General features: G+C 32.6%; 1 protein-coding gene across 1 annotated transcript; it reads right to left on the bottom strand.

Moving 5' to 3' along the window:
• Window positions 1–478: 478 nt before the first annotated feature.
• LOC132549963 (legumain-like) lies at window positions 479–22915 on the bottom strand. Its single transcript, XM_060213949.1, has 13 exons — window positions 22754–22915; window positions 15270–15367; window positions 14299–14380; window positions 13609–13694; window positions 10067–10142; window positions 9694–9756; window positions 8744–8813; window positions 8076–8194; window positions 7634–7723; window positions 6672–6752; window positions 5617–5742; window positions 3879–4055; window positions 479–3191 (listed from the first exon to the last, which is right to left on the bottom strand). The coding sequence occupies exons 1-13, from the start codon at window positions 22913–22915 to the stop codon at window positions 3090–3092; spliced, it is 1332 nt and encodes a 443-aa protein (XP_060069932.1). The 3' UTR covers window positions 479–3089.
• Window positions 22916–24669: the final 1754 nt, after the last annotated feature.

Genomic DNA, 24669 nt, shown 5'->3' with positions numbered 1-24669 from the left:
AACGTTTTCAAGCCGTCTCTCGGCTATCTTCAGGCGATTATCAAGTTTATTTGCCTTGTTGGCCTTTTATGTTTACATATTTAAATGATACACAATGTTCTCATCTAACCAATGTTCTCATCTAATTGAACTATATATGTTTATACATTTTGTATAAACGATAAAGCTTTCAGTTTCCTATGTGATGAAATTTCAGGTGAACCGTTTTAATTCATTATAAATTAATATGGAAAGTAATCTCAGTTTTCTGCTACTAAAACTTGGCAAAATTGTTTCGGGAACAATTTACTTTGTCGGTGCTGTCGTTATTACTTCATGGATCCTATATCTATTCTATTGATAAACATTAAAGGGTCGTTTGTTTATTCTGATTCTTATCTCTGTATAACTTACTACACTATACATCATCTATGTACATTGTACATGGTCTATATTGATGTCGTGTGGACATAAGATATGAAATAAACAAATACAATACTCTTTGTATGTCAAATTTAATAAAAAAATAATTTGGTGGGTTTCAGAAAAACCTCTTAAACACAAGGGATTGCTACATTCATTTTGCTGCTATCACAAAATATTCAGTATATGGCATATATATATATATATATATACAGCATATATTTGCAGACAATAAGTCTTCTGGTTTTACATCAACCTTGATTGAACGATCTGATGTCGGAGCCTACACTCTGTAGTACTAAGTGTAAGGAACGACAACTCTGGTAGAAATTTGACAAAAGTGTTCATGTACACATTGTAATAAGGAATGTATGGAAAATATCTGTAAAATAACATAGATTATTGCACACCACAAAATACATTATTACATGCTTGATGACATAGTCCTTGATATCTTAATATATCATAGCTTTTCACACTACTTACTTTGATTTCTCCATGTTATTTTCATTGAAGTGCAATTTACATAATTCCACATTACTACATAATGTTTAAATGCATCATAGAAATCTGGTTAATGACCCGGTAGAGTTTTTTTATTTAACAACACTAGTTGACGGAAAACATATTCATGTATTTAGTGAATAAACTGATAGATAAAAAAAAATTATTGAAACTATAGCTGTAAGAAAAATGACATTTCAAACTAGTCAATGGTGAAAAAGACATTTATGAATTAATTCCAGAAAATACCCATTCAGATGACATGCCTTTTCTCTGATCTATTTTCACACTGTGAACAAGCCACACAAAATCTTATGATAAAATATACCGTAAAGTTGTTAAGATCCAAATTCCAGTGTTACATAAAAATGTTCAAATTCCTTGAGAGACAATATATACAAAAGATGGAAAATATTAGACATGTTGACAAAATTATATCATCATTAACAATATATAATTTCATCTACTATGGCATCACAAGGAACATAATCATATATTAAGAATTTTTCCAGAATTTTATATAACTTCAAACAAAAACTCTTAAGGATACACTGTTTAACTAGCTTACTTTTAAAATCCATTTTAAACAAGATCAGTATGATAATTAACTGAATACCAAATAAGTTGTGAGCTCTTTATCACATGGTTTAAAACGAGATGAGTTTGCATTCAGGCTAAAATCGAGACCTAATCCATACTTGCATTAACAACATATTTGATTATATTACAAAAGTAGAAAGATAATTTATTCAGCAAAATGCCTGTTAACCATCAATAATAATATTAATAAAATGGGAAGAAGAAAATGGGTTTAAAGATCAAAATATTTCTTGAAGGAAACTAAGATCTACAGATTAGCTATACATACAAAAGGTGCCAATAAGATCATGTAAGTCTGTATTGTTTGGACATTTAGTTACAATCCTGATAGAGATTGGGGAATTCACTTACCAATTAACAAAAAGCTAATAAAATGAATACTCATGTACAACAATAAAGTAAAAATACAAAGAAAAATAATATATATAAATTACTATCAATGTAAATATACAGCTGTCATATGTGTAGTTATTTTATGTTTTAAAGAGACAACACAAGCAACAGTTTTTATCAAAGTTTACAGAGACAACACAAGCAACAGGATTTATCAAAGTTTATCTAACTCATCTTTCAAATTACAAAAAGATAGGATTGTGGCTGGCTGTCTTTTTGTATCTTTTTGTAATTACGGAGCTAGAGTTGGATAAATGTGATAAAAACTGTCATGAATTATAAAATCTATATACTATAACCTATTCTGCTATCATTGCTTCACAGTTTGGACGATACTTCAAAAACACTCTCTCAAAACAGGTGCCATTCATTGAAAATTTTCATATCTAGTGTCATTTCAATGTTGTAATTCTATTGTAGCATCAAGATTGAAGTTTGATAGGCCACTGGACATAACATGAGTTCTTTAGCCATGAAATCATTGTGTTATACAAAGGATATATATGACGTAGTACTCTATTCTTACTGATAACAACTTTTGTTAGTCTGGTTGCTTAAGATGTTGTAAAAAGTACAAGTTATCTGCATCAATATGGTTTTAATCCATTGCAGATTCAGGTTTATTTTTATCTAATTACAAATTGGCATCATGCTAGATTGTCCATATCTAATAAACAATGGAAGAAACATAACATTAAATTAACAAAGATTCTGTTTTACAATTACCACTGCTGTTGTCAGATTGCCAAGATAGATGGGATTTCAATATCTACACACATAAATCAAAACTCCACACTAAAAATTGAAATTATGAAAGATTGTGTCCAAAACATTTAAAAAAATTGTTGATTATATATGAGATCTCAGTTTTCTTACCAATCACAATTTTTCTACATCTGCAACAGAGCAGACTATTCTGGTAATAGACTAATGAGATACTATACATGCTGTATATTTACATAACAATAAAATAGATTTCCTTTAAGCATGCTGTATATTTACATAACAATAAAATAGATTTCCTTTAAGCATGCTGTATATTTACATAACAATAAAATAGATTTCCTTTAAGCATGCTGTATATTTACATAACAATAAATTGGATTTCCTTTAAGCATAAAATTGGTGATAAATTGTGAAGACTTGGCATCATCTGAGAGACTTCCACTGGTAACATGGCTGTATCAGACTCACAGACAAACTTTGTCTATGGCACTGATGATGGCGTCAGTTGAGTAGGGACGCTCACATAGGTTTACCATTATTCGAAGATGTTTGAGGGAATATCGGTTCTACAAAATAGGAAAAGTATATTTAAGGTATATAAAAAAGCCAAAAATTATAAAGATACAGACAAAGTATTCTGTACAAACACATCATGTCCTCATTTGTCTGCTGTCAGTTCAAAAATGAACACTAAATAGCTTGATGATTCAAAGCAGCCCTGAATATTTCGGTACTCAAGAAAAGCTGCCAGCTATTTTGGTTTAGTTAGTCAGTGCAGTACAAGTTACAGACATTTAGATGAGGTATATGAATTGGGGATAGTTGTAGATATTTGAGTGCAGTAATTTGGAATAGCACAGACATTTTGGTTACCTAAGTATAAATATGTTTACTTACTTGTGGTAACTGAGAATAGATACAGATATGTCTGTTAAATCAATTGGGAAAAGATAATTTATTGCAATAATTGGGAATAGGTTGTGATATTCCTGTGGGGTAAATTAAATGGAAATAGTTGTAGATTTTCCTATGCAGTGATTTGAAACAGCCACTGAAACTTCGGAGAAGTATTTAAGAAAAGCTACATATATTTTTGTGAACATTATTGGGAACAAGTTATTTTAGGGTAGTTGGTTATAACTACAGATATTTACTGTCAGGGAATTGGATGTCTAGATTTTTAGATAGCTGACAGGGCACAAGTCATAATGTCTCCTATTAATCAACTGTGAAAAATGAAATATTTTACTCACTGATGGAAGGTCCAGACGGTCACATTTGTCCTTCAGGTACTCAACAACAGTGACATAACAGTCATGCCTGTAAAGGTTATTTTCACCCATCAACATTTGGTCCTGTTCCCGAAAGTTGTTATCACCAGCCACGAGTGACACAATGTGTTTCATAGTAATGTCAGTCTCCTCTCGTTTCTGTAACAATATCATCACTACAGTACTTCTACATTTCACATGTGTTTCCGTGTAAATCACACAACAAAATTTATCTATTTTACAGGATCTAACTTCCTTACAACAGCTGGGGTGATGAAAAGTGACACCAAGAGTGGACAACAAAGAACAGAAAGAGATGAGAGGAAAGAATGTTGTTCCTATGGCAGATGTTGCATTGGGACAACAGCTCTCATTTAGACTCCTAAATGTCCCCCAGTAGAAGACATGGAGAACTCAACCCCCCTACCACTTTGAAGTGGGGCCCATTTTTAAGGCAGCTCAGTTCCTAAGATCGTTCAGTGGAATACAGCAAGATTATGCAATCAGGACTTTTACAGTGAAAATAAAACATTAGAAAAAAAGTTACGATATTTGTTCATCACATGATGAAATGGTGAATACTCATTGGCTGCTTACAACAGTTCAGTTCAGCCAATCAACTACATTCTTTTACCTTTCCTTTCTCCTTTTCAATTGCTTTTCTAGGATGTGTAAGGTGTATAAAAGTATCACATCATCATTAATAGGGGACACAAATGAATATCATTGTAAAACAAATAACAAGAGATCACAGAGGGATCTTGGTGCCCACATTGTTCTATCTTTATTTGCTCTTTGAAAGTTGGATCTTTTCTCTTCTCTGTTTTTTTGCTCTGAATGATAAAAAATTTGAACAGTCCTTTGCAGAAAAAGCTAAGATAATCTCTAGGTAAATCCAAAATGGTCGCCTGGAAGCAATTTAGTTTTTTTCTAATCAGTCCCAAACTGAAACAGGCACAACTAGGGGCAAAGAGGAACCTACATTTAACATTTGAGAACGATCTATGCAGTTTTTCTCAAGAAACAGTGATAACAAACAAGTCAAAATCAAAGATTGCACCTCTAGGCCATATTCTTTTTCTGATTGGTACCAAAATCAAATAGGCACAACTAAGGACCAAGGGAAACCTACACATGGAATTTGAAAAAGATTCATCCTGTACTTTGCAAAAAAATAGCGATAACAAATTTTGTTTAAGGACAATAGGCCAGACAACCGACCATGGACGAAGGGTGATTTGAATAGCTACACAGTGAGTTACTGGAGGAAAAACAAATAAAGATAATGAAAGTACCATCAATTTACAGGCATTTTTGTACCAGATGTCTTGACATTAGTGTACAGAAATATGACACATAACACAGAAATGCCTGTTGTTCAAAGAGAGGATATCACAGATGAAATTGATAATGAAGATGTGGATATTGACGGCAATATTAAACCCTTATTGACAAGAAATGGCAGATATCAAACAAAGCATGTTAATTCCCTGAGAGGACACATATGACCTTGACTTTTAGTCCTATATCTATATTCACGAAGGTCGACAACTGACAGGGAATCTAATGGAAACCAAGAGAGTCTTTATACTGGGAATGCTGGCACAATTTCTCAAAAATCTGTCATACTGATATACAGGATACAGAAATTTTAGATAATAAAGATGTTTATAAATTGTAACAAAACCATTTTAATCTCTTCAACAGTTAGGATCAGTACCTTCATAATTGCATTTATCCTGTCCAAACTCTCTGCCATTTCTTGCTCATTATTTTCTGCTTTCGCCATGCGGTAAACATATCTTTGGATTGTAATGTTGACATCCTCTGATGGAACAGCATCCAGCTATAAAACAAAATCATTTGTGTTTTAAATCTCTTTTCTTTTAATCCCAATCCATAACAAAATATGAAATCTTTATCTTAAAACCTCTTGTCATTCACTCAAATGAACAGCATAAACATGTAGTCTGTATCCTAAAAATTCACATAATTCACTCAAACATACAATAAAGAAAAAAAGTTTGTATCCTAAAAACTCACCCAAATAATGAAGTAAAGACATATAGTCTGTATCAAAAACACAATTGTCTTTCATCAAGTTATAAAAAAGATATCTAATAACATCCAATGTAACTCCTATTTAATAAGCCTATGGTATTATATCTTCAGACATGTTATTTACAAAGTCAAGTAATTATTTTATATATGTCATAGACATATTGTAAATGTGTTGCATAGTTTGAAACATTTTCTTCAGATTGGTGAAGTCAATAGAATTGAAGTTCTTATAACACAACCAGCAGAAGTGTTGCACATATTTTACATCCCATGTTGCTTTTTTGTTTTTCCTGGATAAAGCATATCTAGCTGGTGAGAAACCATTTCAAAACTTAAAAATTTTCTTCAAGTCATCTAGAGGTTCCAACTGATTTTGTCATATCATGACCTGTTTAAATTGTGAAAAACACAAGAATCACCTAATATTTCTTCCCTTTTTTATCATTATTTCAAAATTTTAAAATTAATTTTTGGATCAAATACAGTCAAATACTGTTCCAACATAACCCAGATCATAATCTGCCATACATTCATACAGATAACAGACCAGTAGCATTGGTTAGGTCTTTTTCCTTGATAACCAATTTAAACACCCAGTCACCACTGATTTTTAAAACACCCTGTAACACTCTGAAGGACTTTCATCAAATATGAGATGCCTAGAGGTTGGTGATGCTGGTTGTCTATTTGAAACATTTCATTACAGAAACTCACATTTGGGTTTGGAGCATCTAAAACAATGTGATTGTCTTGTTCATATCCCAAAAAGGTTGACAGCATCAACAGGTTCATTTCCTGTGTGAAAAACAAGTTACAAGAAAAAAGATATTTACAAAAACTGATTTTTCTCAATAATCAAAAAAGGGATTCATCTTCACTAATTTTCACATGACTTGATTCCCCATCAAAGTCTCCAAATTTTTACAAACAACCTCTTTTGAAAAACATTTTTTGTTACAAGAAACTTAACTCTACATTGATCAATTAAGTTTTACAGCAAACATTGACCTAATCCATCGACAGATTGAACTTTACTGAAATATAAGTTAATATATGATGAAACAGAAATGAGAAACAAAGATTATCTTTGAGGAGAGCTCCATACTTGATTTTCAATCCCTTTTTGATATTATGTTATATTATATTAAAAATTAGAAGGTGTCAATGTTGGAAATAAAGTAAGATTTCATTAATTTTTTTTTCATATTTTACTTACATCAACTGTTACTCTCATCTTTCCAAAGTTCAATCATTCAGATAAGTTAAGGAGAGCAAAATTCAACTAATATGGTCCCAATTTACTTAGCAGCAGCATCAGTCAGGGTCACACAGATAAATTTTTAACACCCAAATAACACCTGATGTGTGTTAGCTGTACCCTCACTATCATTGAATTTAATCATTTACAAAAACTGATTTGTGATGAGTAATCGCTCTTGTTCAAAGGCAAAAAGCATAAAAATGAGATTGGGGTGAACATCTTCATAGAACATTTATGTTTGAAGATGCTTTCAAGACTATGAAATAATACACAATGTATATGTGTGTGACCTATTCAAATTTCAAGTTTCAAACAATGTTCACTTTTTCAAACAATTATTCAGCCAGAAAACTGATTAATTTTTATTAGTCTCAATTTGGAATTAGTCAAGAAAATGTTTATCCAAACAACATACCAAATCTCCATATTCCATCACATGGCTCTGGTTGGTTTCCTTCCGAACAATTTGAAACTGTTCCTCAATGGTCTCAGAATTCAAATTACGCTGGGAGCAAGACATTTACTTTAAACATATGATATACATGTTGTTTATTGCATTTCTGAGAATCTACAACCAGCCCATTGGGGGCCATTAACAGCAGACTGAAGTCTAAACTTGATAAATTTAAGAATGAAGAATTGTCAACCTTCCTAAATATTAATTGAAATTCCTCTTTCATTGCAACAATTGCATTTTGATCATAAATCATGTAAATCAATTCAGTGTTTATAATTGTTACTGGTAATATGGTAATTAGACGGTATAGTCAAAGTGAATGCCATTTATGAAGTAAATTCAATATTTAAGCACAGTTTCAGTAGATAAAAGTCTTGTTTGGAGATATCAGAAGACTCACCTTGTCTGAATTCTGCATCCAGTTTACACTAAATAAATCTCCTAAGTATGTCTGCCGCTTCTTGTCGAAATAACAAGCATATGATGATTGTGTCGAATTAGCAGCTGTCACGGCCAAAACTGTAAATAAAAACATCAGTTGTTAGATAGTCAAAACAAATGTGTCTGTTTATAATGCAAACATACATGGCTTCCCTGGACGAATAAGAAAAAAAATCTTAAAATAGCCTATTGACCTTGACCTTAGCATCAAAATCAATAATAAACTGCTTTTTGTTTTAGGTTTTATCACAAAACCTGTCAGAGGGTTTGTAAATCATGTCCTTAACACTCATATCCCAGAATACTTAACTGTTCAGTTTGAGGTATTTCCATGGCATTCTTATAAAGGCTTCTTTGAAAATCTCTAAGAAAACGCCTTTTCACTTCAATAGTATTCCCATATATTTAATGCTGATGAAAGTGTACTTACAAAATCTATTTTCATTGTTGAGAAAAAATTGTCATGAAAAATCTGGAAGTGAGACCCTTATAAAGAGATAAATGAATGCTATGTTCCTGGCTTGTGTGGTTTTGAACATGAATTCTAACTTAAACTCTGGGTTGAGGTGTTTCTAGTCCACAAATTGAGAAAAAGGTTCTGTTAATTTGTGATGTATAGATACTTACTGTTGTAGTCCTTCTGGATTAAAGAGCTGAACATGGATCCAGACTCACATGTCTCCAGATAGAACAACAGCTGTCAACATAACAAAATCACAATTCACACAATTGACTTCTGAAGTCTCACCATACAGAAATATGAGAACTTGCCGAAGTTTTTTTTTTTTTTTATTTCATAGTGATAACATTGTTTATAAATCATGTCAATTAAAAATCTTGTTGATTCAAATATTTTTGAAGAAATTCTTGCCAGTTATGAAAATTAATTTATGGAAAAATTTTTTTCATCCTTAAAGATTTAAATTTCTATTTTTGTCCTGTATGTTTGGTTTATCTTCCCTTGAACAGCTAGGGTAACTTTGAGGCGGGGTCTCCTTGTAGTAGCCGGTGACTACCTTACTGAACAATATACAGGATACCAATTGTATCTCATCCAAAGCAATTACAGCGAAGTGTTTCACTCCGAGGTCACAACCGAGTCAGCACAGATTAGTCAGTTTCTCAGCATGGGTAAGAAGTGTCAAACCACACACCTTGGGTCTTCACCTGAGGTTACGTAGTCTAACTCTGGCTGAGCTAATGCAGTGCATTTTTGTCCTGATTCGAGTTGTACACACTAGAACCTAACTTCATTGTGTACACCAAATTTGTTGTCTTGAGTTCTTATATTTTCCGATTAAACATCTGAATGGAACTTCTTGATATAGGGTAAGGACAACAATGGAAAAGTTGAACTTATGTCTGACTTCTGCCCTTTTGTTGTGGTAAGACCTAAAACAACTTCAGGCATGAAAAAGACAATGAGCCAAACTATATACTTTAGCATTGAAAAAGAGCCAATGTTTTATCAAATCAGTCTACCTTAACGTAGACGAGCTTATTATCAAAATCATTTACTTTAGCGATGAAAAGGATGAGCTTATTATCAAATCCATGTGAGTAATATATGCTTTTACCTGATGGAACTGTTTATTATCATGCATTCGGTCCAAGGCAATATTTAAATCCATGGCATGAAGCTGAAACAAGGTAAGATATTTAGAGAATTTATAATGAAACATTAAGGTCAGATATACAGAGAAATTATAATGAAACATCAAGGTCAGATATTTAGAGAATTTGTAATGAAACATCAAACATTAAAGGAAAAGGGATTCATTTTTTTAAAAAACAGTTCATGAGCAAATAACTATATATTATATATTATAGTGATAAGCCCTACCAACAGAAAACCATAATCTCTGAATAAATTATCAAAAAAGTAATACAAAGGATAAATTGACAAGACAATCAGCATGAATTTCTGAAAGCCCTTAAAAGGATACTTACAAACTGATCTGGGAAGGCAATGAGACCTGGTGCTCCATGGTCCACAAAGTTGACAAAAACATTATCTTCAGAGTTACTACAAAGCAAAAGAAAAGTACACTTCAACTATAACTGATAAACTATGATCAAAGACACCTGCTGTAATCGATAAATGTTGATTATAGACACCTGCTGTCATTGATAAATGTTGACTATAGACACCTGCTGTAATTGATAAATGTTGACTATAGACACCTGCTGTAATCGATAAATGTTGACTATAGACACCTGCTGTAATCGATAAATGTTGACTATAGACACCTGCTGTAATTGATAAATGTTGACTACAGACACCTGCTGTAATTAATAAATGTTGACTATAGACACCTGCTGTAATTAATAAATGTTGACTATAGACACCTGCTGTAATTGATAAATGTTGACTATAGACACCTGCTGTAATTAATAAATGTTGACTATAGACACCTGCTGTAATTGATAAATGTTGACTATAGACACCTGCTATAATAGATAAATATTGACTATAGACACCTGCTGTAATTAATAAATGTTGACTATAGACACCTGCTGTAATTGATAAATGTTGACTATAGACACCTGCTATAATAGATAAATATTGACTATAGACACCTGCTGTAATTAATAAATGTTGACTATAGACACCTGCTGTAATTGATAAATGTTGACTATAGACACCTGCTGTAATCAATAAATGTTGACTATAGACACCTGCTGTAATCGATAAATGTTGACTATAGACACCTGCTATAATAGATAAATGTTGACTATAGACACCTGCTGTAATCAATAAATGTTGACTATAGACACCTGCTATAATAGATAAATGTTGACTATAGACACCTGCTGTAATCAATAAATGTTGACTATAGACACCTGCTGTAATCGATAAATGTTGACTATAGACACCTGCTATAATAGATAAATGTTGACTATAGACACCTGCTGTAATCAATAAATGTTGACTATAGACACCTGCTATAATAGATAAATGTTGACTATAGACACCTGCTGTAATTGATAAATGTTGACTACAGACACCTGCTGTAATTAATAAATGTTGACTATAGACACCTGCTGTAATCAATAAATGTTGACTATAGACACCTGCTGTAATCAATAAATGTTGACTATAGACACCTGCTGTAATTAATAAATGTTGACTATAGACACCTGCTGTAATTGATAAATGTTGACTATAGACACCTGCTATAATAGATAAATATTGACTATAGACACCTGCTGTAATTAATAAATGTTGACTATAGACACCTGCTGTAATTGATAAATGTTGACTATAGACACCTGCTGTAATCAATAAATGTTGACTATAGACACCTGCTGTAATCGATAAATGTTGACTATAGACACCTGCTATAATAGATAAATGTTGACTATAGACACCTGCTGTAATCAATAAATGTTGACTATAGACACCTGCTATAATAGATAAATGTTGACTATAGACACCTGCTGTAATCAATAAATGTTGACTATAGACACCTGCTGTAATCGATAAATGTTGACTATAGACACCTGCTATAATAGATAAATGTTGACTATAGACACCTGCTGTAATCAATAAATGTTGACTATAGACACCTGCTATAATAGATAAATGTTGACTATAGACACCTGCTGTAATTGATAAATGTTGACTACAGACACCTGCTGTAATTAATAAATGTTGACTATAGACACCTGCTGTAATCAATAAATGTTGACTATAGACACCTGCTGTAATCAATAAATGTTGACTACAGACACCTGCTATAATAGATAAATATTGATTATAGACACCTGCTGTAATCGATAAATGTTGACTACAGACACCTGCTATAATAGATAAATGTTGACTATAGACACCTGCTATAATAGATAAATATTGACTATAGACACCTGCTGTAATTAATAAATGTTGACTACAGACACCTGCTATAATAGATAAATATTGACTATAGACACCTGCTGTAATTAATAAATGTTGACTATAGACACCTGCTGTAATTAATAAATGTTGACTATAGACACCTGCTATAATAGATAAATATTGACTATAGACACCTGCTGTAATCAATAAATGTTGACTATAGACACCTGCTGTAATAGATAAATGTTGACTATAGACACCTGCTGTAATCGATAAATGTTGACTATAGACACCTGCTGTAATCAATAAATGTTGACTATAGACACCTGCTGTAATAGATAAATGTTGACTATAGACACCTGCTGTAATCGATAAATGTTGACTATAGACACCTGCTATAATAGATAAATATTGACTATAGACACCTGCTGTAATTGATAAATGTTGACTATAGACACCTGCTGTAATTGATAAATGTTGATTATAGACACCTACTGTAATTGATAAAAGTTGACTATAGATATCTGCTGTAATTGATAAATGTTGACTATAGACACCTGCTTGATTGATAAATGTTGACTATAGACACCTGCTGTAATTGATAAATGTTTATGCACTTATACCAGTGGAAAACTAGAACATGTAATAGAGCAGAAAACAAAATAAATTTGCCTGATAGTTTAGTACATGTTCAATATCTCTTATTCTCTCTCTCCTTTAACCAAGATTGTGACACAAATTCTACAATCTTCCTTATTCTCTCTCTAAATTCTACAATCTTCCTTATTCTCTCTCTGCTTTTACCAAGATTGTGACACAAATTCTACAATCTTCCTTATTCTCTATCTCCCTTTACCAAGATTGTGACACAAATTCTACAATCTTCCTTATTCTCTCTCTCCTTTAACCAAGATTGTGACACAAATTCTACAATCTTCCTTATTCTCTCTCCCTTTACCAAGATTGTGACACAAATTCTACAATCTTCCTTTTCTGGAATATATCTACATATGAATGACTTCTTTTCTCTCATATCTTACCAAAGGTCAGACTAAATGACCTTTACAGTTCATCAGTTGATACAATGTTAGCTTCCAGGCTACTAATAACCTGACCACAGATTCAAGCCTCAAGGGTGACAGACTCTCTGACTGACATTAACTTTAGAAATTTTTAATAAACATTCACACTGATATGTTTGAAACCAAATATACACCCATAAACAGGGAACATCTTTCAGCAGTGAGATCTGAAAAGTCTTTCAACTGGAACAGGGTAGGATGTACATCTCTATGATATGATAAATACAGAAAACCTGAACAAATTATCACCAATAAAAGTGATATTCAATCACCTGTTATTTCATGTAATAATTCTTCAACATTCCTCAAAAGCATGTAAATCGTTAGAGTAAAAACGGTAGACAATGAAAATATTTCAGTCTGTTCTTAAAAGAAATCTAAAGGTGAAACTATTGTATGTGTAAAAATATTATTTAACTTATGTCAGCTGTGAAAGAAATCAACATTAGATAGGAATCTTTTGTAATTAAATCACAGCTTTTGAATATATTTTGTTACATGATTTGGAACACACATAAAATGTCTGCTATGGTAACACAAATTTGAATCTTATTTACGGACAGCAGTCCTACCTTTTTATAACTTTTCCACTGCCAACGCCCTTCACATTTTCTTCTTTTCCTTGTAGTACATCTAGAAATGTCTTTGGATTGACATCCTTCAAAATTAAGAGAGTGAAGACTTATTCATCACATTGATAGGTGTCAAAGAAAAATACCTTTATTCTTGTTTGAATTTGAGTAAAAGATTTTGAAAGGTGAAAATTGCTGTGTGTTTCTCCACAGAATCTGACGATGTTACATTATGCTGCACTATTAAGTAATACTTTTGAGAAGGAAACTGTAACAACTTAGAAAATCCAACAAACGAAGATAAAAATAATAAATAAAAATTATGATATCAAGATTCTACTGTAAAATGATTTTGGTTTGCTTATGATTTACATTCAGAATTTTCGCAATTAAAACAAAATTTAATCAAATGAAAACATTGATAATAAATGATATTCTAGTATCATGTATATTCAGTAATGGAAACTTATGATTTGAAAATCATCAGTAATTAATCTTATAATATTCATGTATAAGTTAATGATGTAAAATCCGATCACTCATTTAGTACACATATTTCTTTGAATATCAAACTTCTGAAAACACAATCAATGTTTCTATTTTAGGCTCTGACTATTCTAATAACAATTCACTGTAAGCACACTAATCACTCAAACAATTTTAGATAAATAGTTTGATTTTTTGTCTGACCTTTCCTTTGTAGTCTATGGTCACTCCCTTGTAAACATTCTCACCTCCTGGTTGGTTGATTATCTCCCCTGGGTAGGGATTTCTAAACAAAGAAATTTTTGCACATGAGATAAATTTACATATACCACTATTAACTTCATCTTTGAATCTGAAGTGATTTTCCAATATCCAATTGTGAAAATAGGATATCCTGCCATTAAATATCCAATTGTGAAAATACAATAGCCTGCCATTAAATATCCAATTGTGAAAATAGAGTATCTTACCATTAAATATCCCAGTGGTGGAAATATAATAATTGGCCATTAAATATTCTATTGGTGAAAACAAAATAACTTGCCATTAGATATCCCATTGGTGAAAAAAGAATAACTTGCCTGTAAATATTCCATTGGTAAAATAGAATAACTAGTCATTACATATCTACTAGAATTCATGGGCCATATTTCATGAGTAGAACATTTTCATTTTGAAAACAACTTAATCTAGCTGTTGTATATTTCATGGGAATATGACATCAAATCCTAATTTAGAAACTTAGAGATAAAAGAACACTATTACCACAGACAAAATAATATTACTTTCATGACTAATTTCAGAGTGTTGGATTTAATTGTATAGTGTGTATTAAATTATCCTGTCACTTTAACCAGTGTTATCTCAACATTCATATTATATTATTGTAATAGGAAGGAGAAATGCTGAACACCTGCCTCCTCCTCTGAGATTTAAACTAGCGATCATTCAGTCTCTAGCTGGACACTCTACTACGTAACTAACATCCCACAAGCCCAGGCTGGTAATGTGACCTGTATCCTCAACTTGTACATTATCATAATTACTTCTATCAGGTTACTAATTGTTACACCCTAATTAATTTGAAGTGTGTTAATTAACCAGATAAGACTCGTGTTAACACACTTGTTCTGTAAATGTTATCACTGTATACATGTCTATCAGAAGGTACTTACTCTGCATTATAGGCTATGTCATCATACATCATTACGATGATCTGTTCCTCAGGTATCCCATGGCTACGTACTATATGGTAGGCATGACAAACGTCTGCCTAAAATAAAAAAAAAATTATAGCCTTCCAAAACACAAGACACCCAAGGGCCCTGCACTGCTTTTCTGGCTAAATTTGCTATTTAGCCATTTAACAAAGCATTTCAAATATGACAAAAAATGCTGATATAATTTCCACTGTGCATCACGGCACTGTGCTCAAACAGAACTCACTGTTCATAAAAACTGCTTCAGACCAACCAGGGGCTGGGATGCACTGTTCATACAGTCCACTTCACCCACAAATACTTCGGGCCAAATTTGGGCAATATCCGTTTATTCCTATAGGAGGAGTAGGATTTTAAAGAAATTGCGAAATGTTACCTTTTGGGCCCTGCCCCATGGCCTCTGGGGGCCAAGAACCAATACTTAGACAAACTTGGTTCCCTTAACCAAAGGGTGTTTCTGACCACATTTGATCAAAACCTGGTCAGTCATTCCTGACTAGAAGTGACATCGGATGCTGTGCCATGGCTTATGCTCAGGGGTCCTTTGGGTCAGGTGAGCTAATAAAGGTAGTAAATAAGGTAAACATACTGCTCAAATTGTTCTCTATTTGTGTTTTTTGTTTTTTTTCCGAGGTTTCAAATTTATTTTATCATTATAAAAGAGTCGAGTCTGATATCATCTACTTCAAATCTTTGTAATAACTTTGGCCTCTGTCTGGATATTTATGGTTAATCTTTGCATGTTTAAAAATATGGGGCCAAGAACCAATACTTAGACAAACTTGGTTCCCTTAACCAAAGGGTGTTTCTGACCACATTTGATCAAAACCTGGTCAGTCATTCCTGACTAGAAGTGACATCGGATGCTGTGCCATGGCTTATGCTCAGGGGTCCTTTGGGTCAGGTGAGCTAATAAAGGTAGTAAATAAGGTAAACATACTGCTCAAATTGTTCTCTATTTGTGTTTTTTGTTTTTTTCCGAGGTTTCAAATTTATTTTATCATTATAAAAGAGTCGAGTCTGATATCATCTACTTCAAATCTTTGTAATAACTTTGGCCTCTGTCTGGATATTTATGGTTAATCTTTGCATGTTTAAAAATATGTTTGCCTTTTATTTTGGTAACCCATGCAGGAATGTTTTTTTTTATTATTATTATTATTTTATTTTTCCAAGTTCACATAAAACATTACAATAGCACAAGTACCGTGCCTTGATATTTCACTCTGGAATGTCGAAATGGCGACCGCCGGCACGAAACTCCAGTCTCTCGGCGTAGTCAAATGGCGTTCGCAGTTTCCCCATGTCGAAGTCGGTGTAAACAATCTATCATAAAATACCTTCGGATACCGCGGTGGGTACAGATACCATGAAAGATCATACTTATACTGAACAAACCACCTGCTTTTATGGGGACAAGGTAGGATTGAAAATAATCAGTTAAAACAACATTGTTTTCTGACCAATAGTACGCGTTCAGCCCAAGCCGGGTGTCATCAGTCTCCTCATACTCAACGTGGTAACTGTCATTAACCGTTAATTATACCATCAGCCAAGCCTTTCATGCTTGTTAGGTCACCTGGGTAAATTTGTTTACTTAAGGTGTTAGGGTCACGCTCATTGTGGTTTCCTAATTAGCAATGGATCAGACCACATCAAATGTTTCGTCGCAGTGACCAGTCAATTAATTTTTCTGTAAATTTTTTTTTTTTTAATCTGATCTCCAAAAAGTACCTGCGCACTATACGCGAGTGCGCACTATACGCGAATATTTATATATATTCATGATTGATGTCAACTCTTACATATGTACAAGTTATTAATATACTCGTCAAACATGATATATATATATTTTTTTTAATTCATTTCTTATATAAATCTAATGATCTAGATCCAGTGCTGTGGTGATAGATCTCCATTTTTCTCTGATATGGTCTGCATTTGTCTGGGTATAAAAAAATGCACTCTGAATGTCAATCTGCTTATAATATGATAACATCGATTTGACTCCATCAATAGATGGAATAGTATTTTTGCATTTGCATGTATGAATATATTTTTTTACCAGTAGAATGCAAATATTTATATCATCAAATTGAGGATCATTATTACAGCCTAAAAGGACAAAAGGACAAGTCATATGAAATACTACATTTAGATTAGACTCAAAGCCATTTTTTAAGGATTCCCATAGGAAGCGAGAAAAGGGGCATTCCCAGAAAAGATGTTCAAGTGTTTCTCTATTAGCCAAACAAAAAGTACAAAGCCCACTTTCCATGATTTTCATGATCAGAAGTCTAGAATTTGTGTATAAAATTCTATGAAGTATCTTAAATTGAAAGGTTTGTAAATTTGTATCGTCAGTTAGTAAAAACGGTGCCTTGTATATAGACTTTCAGTCTTCTCTATTAAATGAAGTTTCTAATTTTTCATTCCATTTTTCTAAAATTTTAACTGGAAATTCCTGATGATCCATGATAAAAAGAAACATTTTCACAACTTTTTCATTTGACTTAAAAAGAGAAACTAATTTGCATTCAGTGTTAGTAATTTTTTCATCATCATGGATGAAATTTTTTTTCCAACTCCTCGGAATAGCTGAGTGTAGCCCTTGATAAGTAACCACATCAGTATTTATATTGTGCTTCTGCTTAAAGTCTTCAAAAGATAGGAATTCTCCATTTTCATTTATTAAATCATTTATGAAAAACACATCATGCTCTATCCACTTATAATATATGACATGCTTATTTGTATTTTTTCATTTAGCCATAATGGCTGGGATAATAGACCATTTGGGGGTTGTGGGAGGTGAACGTTTCAAAGAAGCCCAAATTTGAATTACATTGCACCAAAATGTGTTAAATTTTATAGAAATTTTCTGTAGTCCTTCTCTATTCAAGTTCCAGAGTTTATCTCTGCCCCCCCCCTCCCCCCCCCCCCCATTATTTCTACCTTACTTGATATTAATATTTTCCAATTTGAATAATTTTCTGGATCCAACAATTTCCTTATCCATGATATTTTTTGAGCTCGGCAATATGATTTTACATGTGGCATTCCTAATCCTCTATTTTCATATGTGTTTATCAATATATTTCTTTTAATTTTGTCCTTTTTCCAAGACCACAAAGAGTTGAAAAGAATCTTTTGAAGGTTTTTGAAAAATGTCTCTGGTGGATCTGGAAGTGTAGAAAATAAACGTGGAAATATTGGTAGTACTAATGTTTTTATTACTGTAATTTTACCCAAATAGCTCAAATTTCTGAAGGACCAGTCATTTAATAGTTTTTTAGCTGCTCTAATTTTTTCTTCAAAATTATGTTCAGTGATATCTGCTCTTGTGAGGTCATACCATATGCCTAGTAGTTTGAACTTTCCATTATGATTCCAATGTAGACCTCGCTCCTGTAAGTATTGCTCACCACAACCCTGTTTAACACCAATCCATATTATTTGAGTTTTGTCCATGTTTGTTCTTAAACCAGAACAATCAGAAAAAAGATCAAGAGTGTTCAAGGCATTTTCTAATGAAGTTTCATCATCGTCTAGACATAACGTTGAATCGTTTGCGTATTGGCTCAACATATAGTCAGAGTTTTCTATGTTTATACCTGTTATGTTTGAATTAAATTTAAGGGATGAACAAAGCAATTCTATAGATAAGATAAAAATATACAGAGACAAAGGGTCCCTTTGTCTAACTCCTCTTTCGATATCAAAGAATTGTGAAATATGTCCATTATTAGAAATACAGCTTGAACAGTTATTATAGAACGTTTTTATCCATCTTCTTAAATTAGGCCCAAATCCTTGAAATTCTAATGCTTTTGAATAAATGTCCATTCTAAGGAATCGAAAGCCTTTTCAAAGTCTAGTAATACAAGTAATCCCGGTATATTATTTTCATGTGTTTTTTCGATTATATCTAAAATAAATCTAGTACATTTCCCTATGTATCTATCCTTTACAAAGCCTTTTTGTGACTTGCTAATAAGTTTTTTTAAGTAAGGTTTAATTCTGTTTGCACTACTTGCCGAAACAATTTTACAATCTACATTTAAAAGTTCAAAAATATATTTGCCTTTTATTTTGGTAACCCATGCAAGAAAGTTGACTGTGACAATTGCTGAGGTTCTATCTGTCACTACTGGCAAGATTACGAAAAAAATGACAGCTTGAAAATAGGATTAATTAAGAAAATATTTATATTAGGTTTCATTGATTTCTTTGAAAAATGCACCCTTTAATGTAACTATGACAAAAAAAACCTAAATTCTAAATATCACGCCCTCATTGTTTAGTTAATCATTAGGATTTACTAACTTGTTTCCTGAAACATCATGTGAGAGGAGGGCTTGGCCATCAAAAGGACTCATGTGGCAATTACCCATGCACCGACAGCTTAAACAACATTGGTTGGTTTCAAGTAAATATTCACCTGTCTTAATAAGGTTTTGATATAATTCATCACTAAAAATCTACATATTTTGTTTATTTAAAACTGATCTTCAGAAAATGAGTTAAAAATACCTGTACTTTGAAACGCATTCTCATGTATAAAATCATACAGTTAGTAAATTTTCATTGTAAAGCTAACAAATTTCAAACCTGACCAATCTTGGTTAAATAAGGTAATAAACATATTGATAAGATAAGCAGTGTAATAGTCATGGTCTTGTGAAGGGATCCCATCACAGGACCTGGCACAGTATGGGACAGGATAGTATTATATATCACACAACGACATCTTAACTCAACCACTTAACTACTTATCTATACATTATCAAATAGATTTAATTTTGTTAAGTCAACACCTGGTCACAGAATTAACATATGTCCTGTAAGTTCATTTTATATACCAAAGGTCAAGTCCATTGTTTCGCATAGTACCAGGCCCCGAAAACCACCAAGTGTATATTGCTAATAAAGATAAGTATTCAAGTACCTTACATGTTATGATGTATTTGTCCTATCACAAGGATTATTGTTAACTCTAGAATCATGGTCTTATTTCAGGGCATTCTTTCAACTCATTCAACTCAAAAGAGATTCTTTTTTAATCTCAAATTAGGATGGACATTTTAAGGTGTAAACTATATATCAAGGGAATTTAGCCGTATTATGAAATAAATCCCATTGGGAATATGGCCCATAATCGGCCCCACTGACTGAGCCCTCTAAAAAGAGCTCTCTGTTAAAAGATGCCAGATTAAGAGGCTATGCTGGTCTCTAAATAATCCAGAACATTTAAATCTAATCTAGGAATAAAGTTTGTTATCTTATGAATATATAATTTACTATATGTAACAAGAACATATAAAGAAATGAGGACATGGACTAGAATTAAACCCATGTCCACCAAACTCTTGTCCAACTTTCTAAAATAAAATTATAAAAGAGATCCCAGACAGCTCTTGTTGCGAAGCATTTTTTATCTTGATGTGTATTTCTTCCTCTGTTTTTGCTCTTAAATATATGAAAGTTGAAAATGGACCAAGGAGAACCTTGACATATAAAAATAAAGAAAGATCCATTTAGTACATCTCGGGGAAATAGTGATCACAAACTTCAACTGTCAATATCCAAGATGGCCTCCTATCAGCCATTTTGTTTTCCTGATCAGTCTTAAATTGCATAGGCACAATTAGGAACCAAGAGACCCCTACACATCATGTTTCAGAAGTATCCTTCCAGTACTTCTAAATAAATAGCCATAACAACCTATCAAAATCGTGAGAGTATGGGTAAAATGTATGTAATCAGTAGCCATATGAAACGCAGAAAGGGTATTACTGTATATGTCACCTAGTAAATGTTTTGTCTAAGTTTCCTTCGGCTCCTTCATCAAATGTTAGACATTTCCATGCATAAATGAACTGGATCCCTTGTGTAGGAGCTAGAAGAAAATCTCATTAGAGATATTGTGATGTTGACTTTACATATTGGTCTGGCCCCAGTTGTTTAAAGGCTGGTTAAAGTTAACCAGTGGTTAGTGTGTATTTTCAAATATGAATTAAACAAAATTGGGAGCATTTGTTGAGATAGAATAGAATGACATATTTTGAGTTTTGATTTTTCTCTTGATATTATCGTTAAGTCAGTGGCAACAATTTTGATATTTCACTGACCAGTGGTGGATTCTAGAACCATATAAAAAGTTGATCAAAAGTCAGAATAATTTTGCAGTAGAGGAAACTCTGGCCATGGTCAAAGCTACATAACCTACATTAAGATAGGCATTCTTCAACAAAATAAAATTTTGAGGTCTAAACAAAATTATTTTAACACTAAAAGTTTTCCTTCTTGCAGATCACAGGTTATTCAGAAAACAATGGTAATTAATAAATAATGATGATCAGAAAACAGTGGTAATTAATAAATAATGATGATCAGAAAACAGTGGTAATTAATAAATAATGATGATCAGAAAACAGTGGTAATTAATAAATAATGATGATCAGAAAACAGTGGTAATTAATAAATAATGATGATCAGAAAACAGTGCTAATTAATAAAGAATGATGATCAGAAAACAATGGTAATTAATAAATAATGATGATCAGAAAACAATGGTAATTAATAAATAATGATGATCAGAAAACAATGGTAATTAATAAATAATGATGATCAGAAAACAATGGTAATTAATAAATAATGATGATCAGAAAACAATAGTAATTAATAAATAATGATGATCAGAAAACAGTGGCAATTAATTGTCAGAGATTTTAGTATACTTTACCTATAAACTTAGGATTAGAAAGAATAGCAATAGCACATGTATAACCGCACACAAAGAGTAAGAAAAATTGTCATTTACAGACCACGTTGTAACCTGGTCTGAAGGGTTTTATCTATCCAAAATTTTATCTTAAAATGCAGATAGTCAGAACCCTTCCGGGTATTTGTAATGCACATGCATCATCTATATTGCACATATTATATTTCTGCAACCAACCAAACAAAACACTATAAAAACTTTGACTCAAAGTGATAGGGAATGGGCTCATTCCTCATCCCGTTGAACAGGAATAGATTATAAATGAGGACGAATTTTTAAAAATCTAACACGGACTTCTTGGTGGATAAATAAAGTAAAGGAAGAAGCAATGAGGCAAGCTTATTGTTGAAAATATCAAGATACACAAAAATGTCACACATTTACAACTTTGTGTAAATCAAATGTTCAGAAACATTATAATCATTTATTCAAGCAGCTAGTATCTTGTACAATTATCTATATAAAGTTTCAGGTGAGGCTCTCCTAAATTGTTAAATAGCATTTCTAAAAAAATACACCTTAAACTAATTTCACAATCTAAGCTTGGTAACCTGAAGATATTCAATTAATGAACCAACGTAAACAGCTGAATAAACCATAGATATATTTAAGATCTATGACATATAATTACGTCTCAGTTTTTCCACAAGATTACCTGATGCCTGTAGTTGCCCCAGCCATTGGACCCAGCCACAAGCAAAGCCCACTGTTTACCATCTTTTTTCAATTTTGGTAATTGATAATCAGGAGGAATGGCAAATGTCACAGTAACAGAAAAAATAACAAGAACTGCTCCGGACCACATCCTGGTTGTCATTTGATTTTTACTTGACTGAACGCGATCACATGCCTGTCGAACGTTTTTGTTTACTAGTCTTTCGGGACGCAGCATACAGGCAGCACAAAGAGGTATTCCGAAAGGTAGGAAACATTAGTTTCGTTTTGCTGGTGACGCATACGTTGACATACAACTGGTGCTTAGCTCGATGATTAAAAAAATAGTAATATATAGTATAGGTATAGTAAAGTGAAGCCATTGATAAAGTCAACCGTATAGTGGAATGAATCTATTGCCTCATAGTAAAGTGAAGCAGCTTTATAATGTTTTCAATTGATGCTTCACCACAATTTTTAGGACTTTGTTTAATTCTGTTCCTCCACACATAAAACAAAAAAAATACAAGGCAAGGAAAATGATGGTGGGGAGGGGGTCCTCACTTTACCATATTGCCATAGTCAAGTAAAGCATTTCACGATTTTCTTACTTATTGACATTTTCACCAAACTTTCGTAAGTTACACCGAATAATTCTTTCAAACACATGACATGGTAAAATGAAGCATTTCACTATTTCTCTACTAATTATATTTTTCCATCGAATATTTTTAAAAAAATCTCGATTAATTTCTTCAAATGTCAGGAATAGGGAGAATAGGGAATGGGGACATTCTTGGTGGGGTAAGGAGTTATTGGTAAGAAAAAGTGTAACACAGGTGTAAACACATGTACTTGTTGGTAATAGCCATGTTTATTACATGTTGAATAATAATAATGTTACATGCACAAAAGCAACATCTCATCAACATGTAGAGTTCATATACTCATACTAGTACTTCACGTTGTGTCTCGTATCAGAACTGTCCATCTGGTGGGCTCCCCCAAGGCTGTGTGTTCTAACCTAAAGATATACCCCCTTCTATCTTACTCTGGACCAAGTTTGTCCGGCCATCCCCTTATATGGACTTCACTTGCTAGATGATACGATTGTTGAAGTATAGCCACCTGTACTCGAGATACAAGGTTAAGATTCCCCCTGCTAATTTGTCACTTGAAATAGACCCTAATAATTAATCTACTACTAGGTGGCCACTGCCTGAACAGGAAATTGCATAAGTTTGATTATCAAGGAAGTGGGGATAGTCTCTAATTAATTACCTGGCCGAAGCTGTACACCCACTGATAAGATTCTTGGGGCCCAGACTACACCAACCTAAGTGTATATATGCAAGTAATTATCCACACCCCTGTGAATTACCTATGTGTTTTATTGATTTACTATTGAACACTAAACAAACTTTTGTTTAAGCTAACTTATTTCAACCAATCCCATATGCAAATCCAGCTGTGTTACAGAATAGACTAATAGGATCAGAAGATATCAGTGCTGTCCACTGTAAAATATGAAATATCGGTGCGCATTCATAATTCCCATCCAGTATACCCGATATTACGTATTGATAAAATTAATCAACCAGTCAGTCAAAGATTGACTTCTGTATCCGAGTTACAATAATATCGCAACCACATTTTGTAACAATATACCTACACCCTATTTTGTAACAAAAGTCTTCTTGATAAGAAAATTGTGAAAAGCTTCACTTTACCATCCTTAATTTCGCTACCCATAAATTACATATTTTTAGTTGTTCACATGTTTAAAACAATGAATCGTTGGAATTTAAACCAGAAGAATCATGGTGCCCATCATTGTTTGATCTTTAGTTGTTCTTAAAATTGGATCATTTCCCTTCTGTTCTCTTCTGTCCCCCTGTTTTTGCTCTTAATGATACT

This window comes from Ylistrum balloti, unplaced genomic scaffold, assembly GCF_031769215.1.
Source record: "Ylistrum balloti isolate Yb309-2 unplaced genomic scaffold, AGI_CSIRO_Ybal_v1 Utg370094, whole genome shotgun sequence".
In the NCBI taxonomy this organism is placed as follows: Eukaryota; Metazoa; Mollusca; class Bivalvia; order Pectinida; family Pectinidae; genus Ylistrum; species Ylistrum balloti.
The sequence above is the reverse complement of the archived record's forward strand: the minus strand, read 5'-3'. Positions and strand labels throughout refer to the sequence as shown.

Bases quoted from the DNA above. Each gene is read 5' to 3' on its own strand.
- LOC132549963 (XM_060213949.1), bottom strand. From the start codon at position 22,915: ATGACAACCAGGATGTGGTCCGGAGCAGTTCTTGTTATTTTTTCTGTT. The intron at 9,757-10,066 runs GTAAGTATCCTT...ACCTTGTTTCAG, and splicing joins TTGCCTTCCCAGATCAGTTT to CTTCATGCCATGGATTTAAA. The intron at 3,192-3,878 runs GTGAGTAAAATA...CCTATTTTGTAG, and splicing joins ACCGTCTGGACCTTCCATCA to AACCGATATTCCCTCAAACA.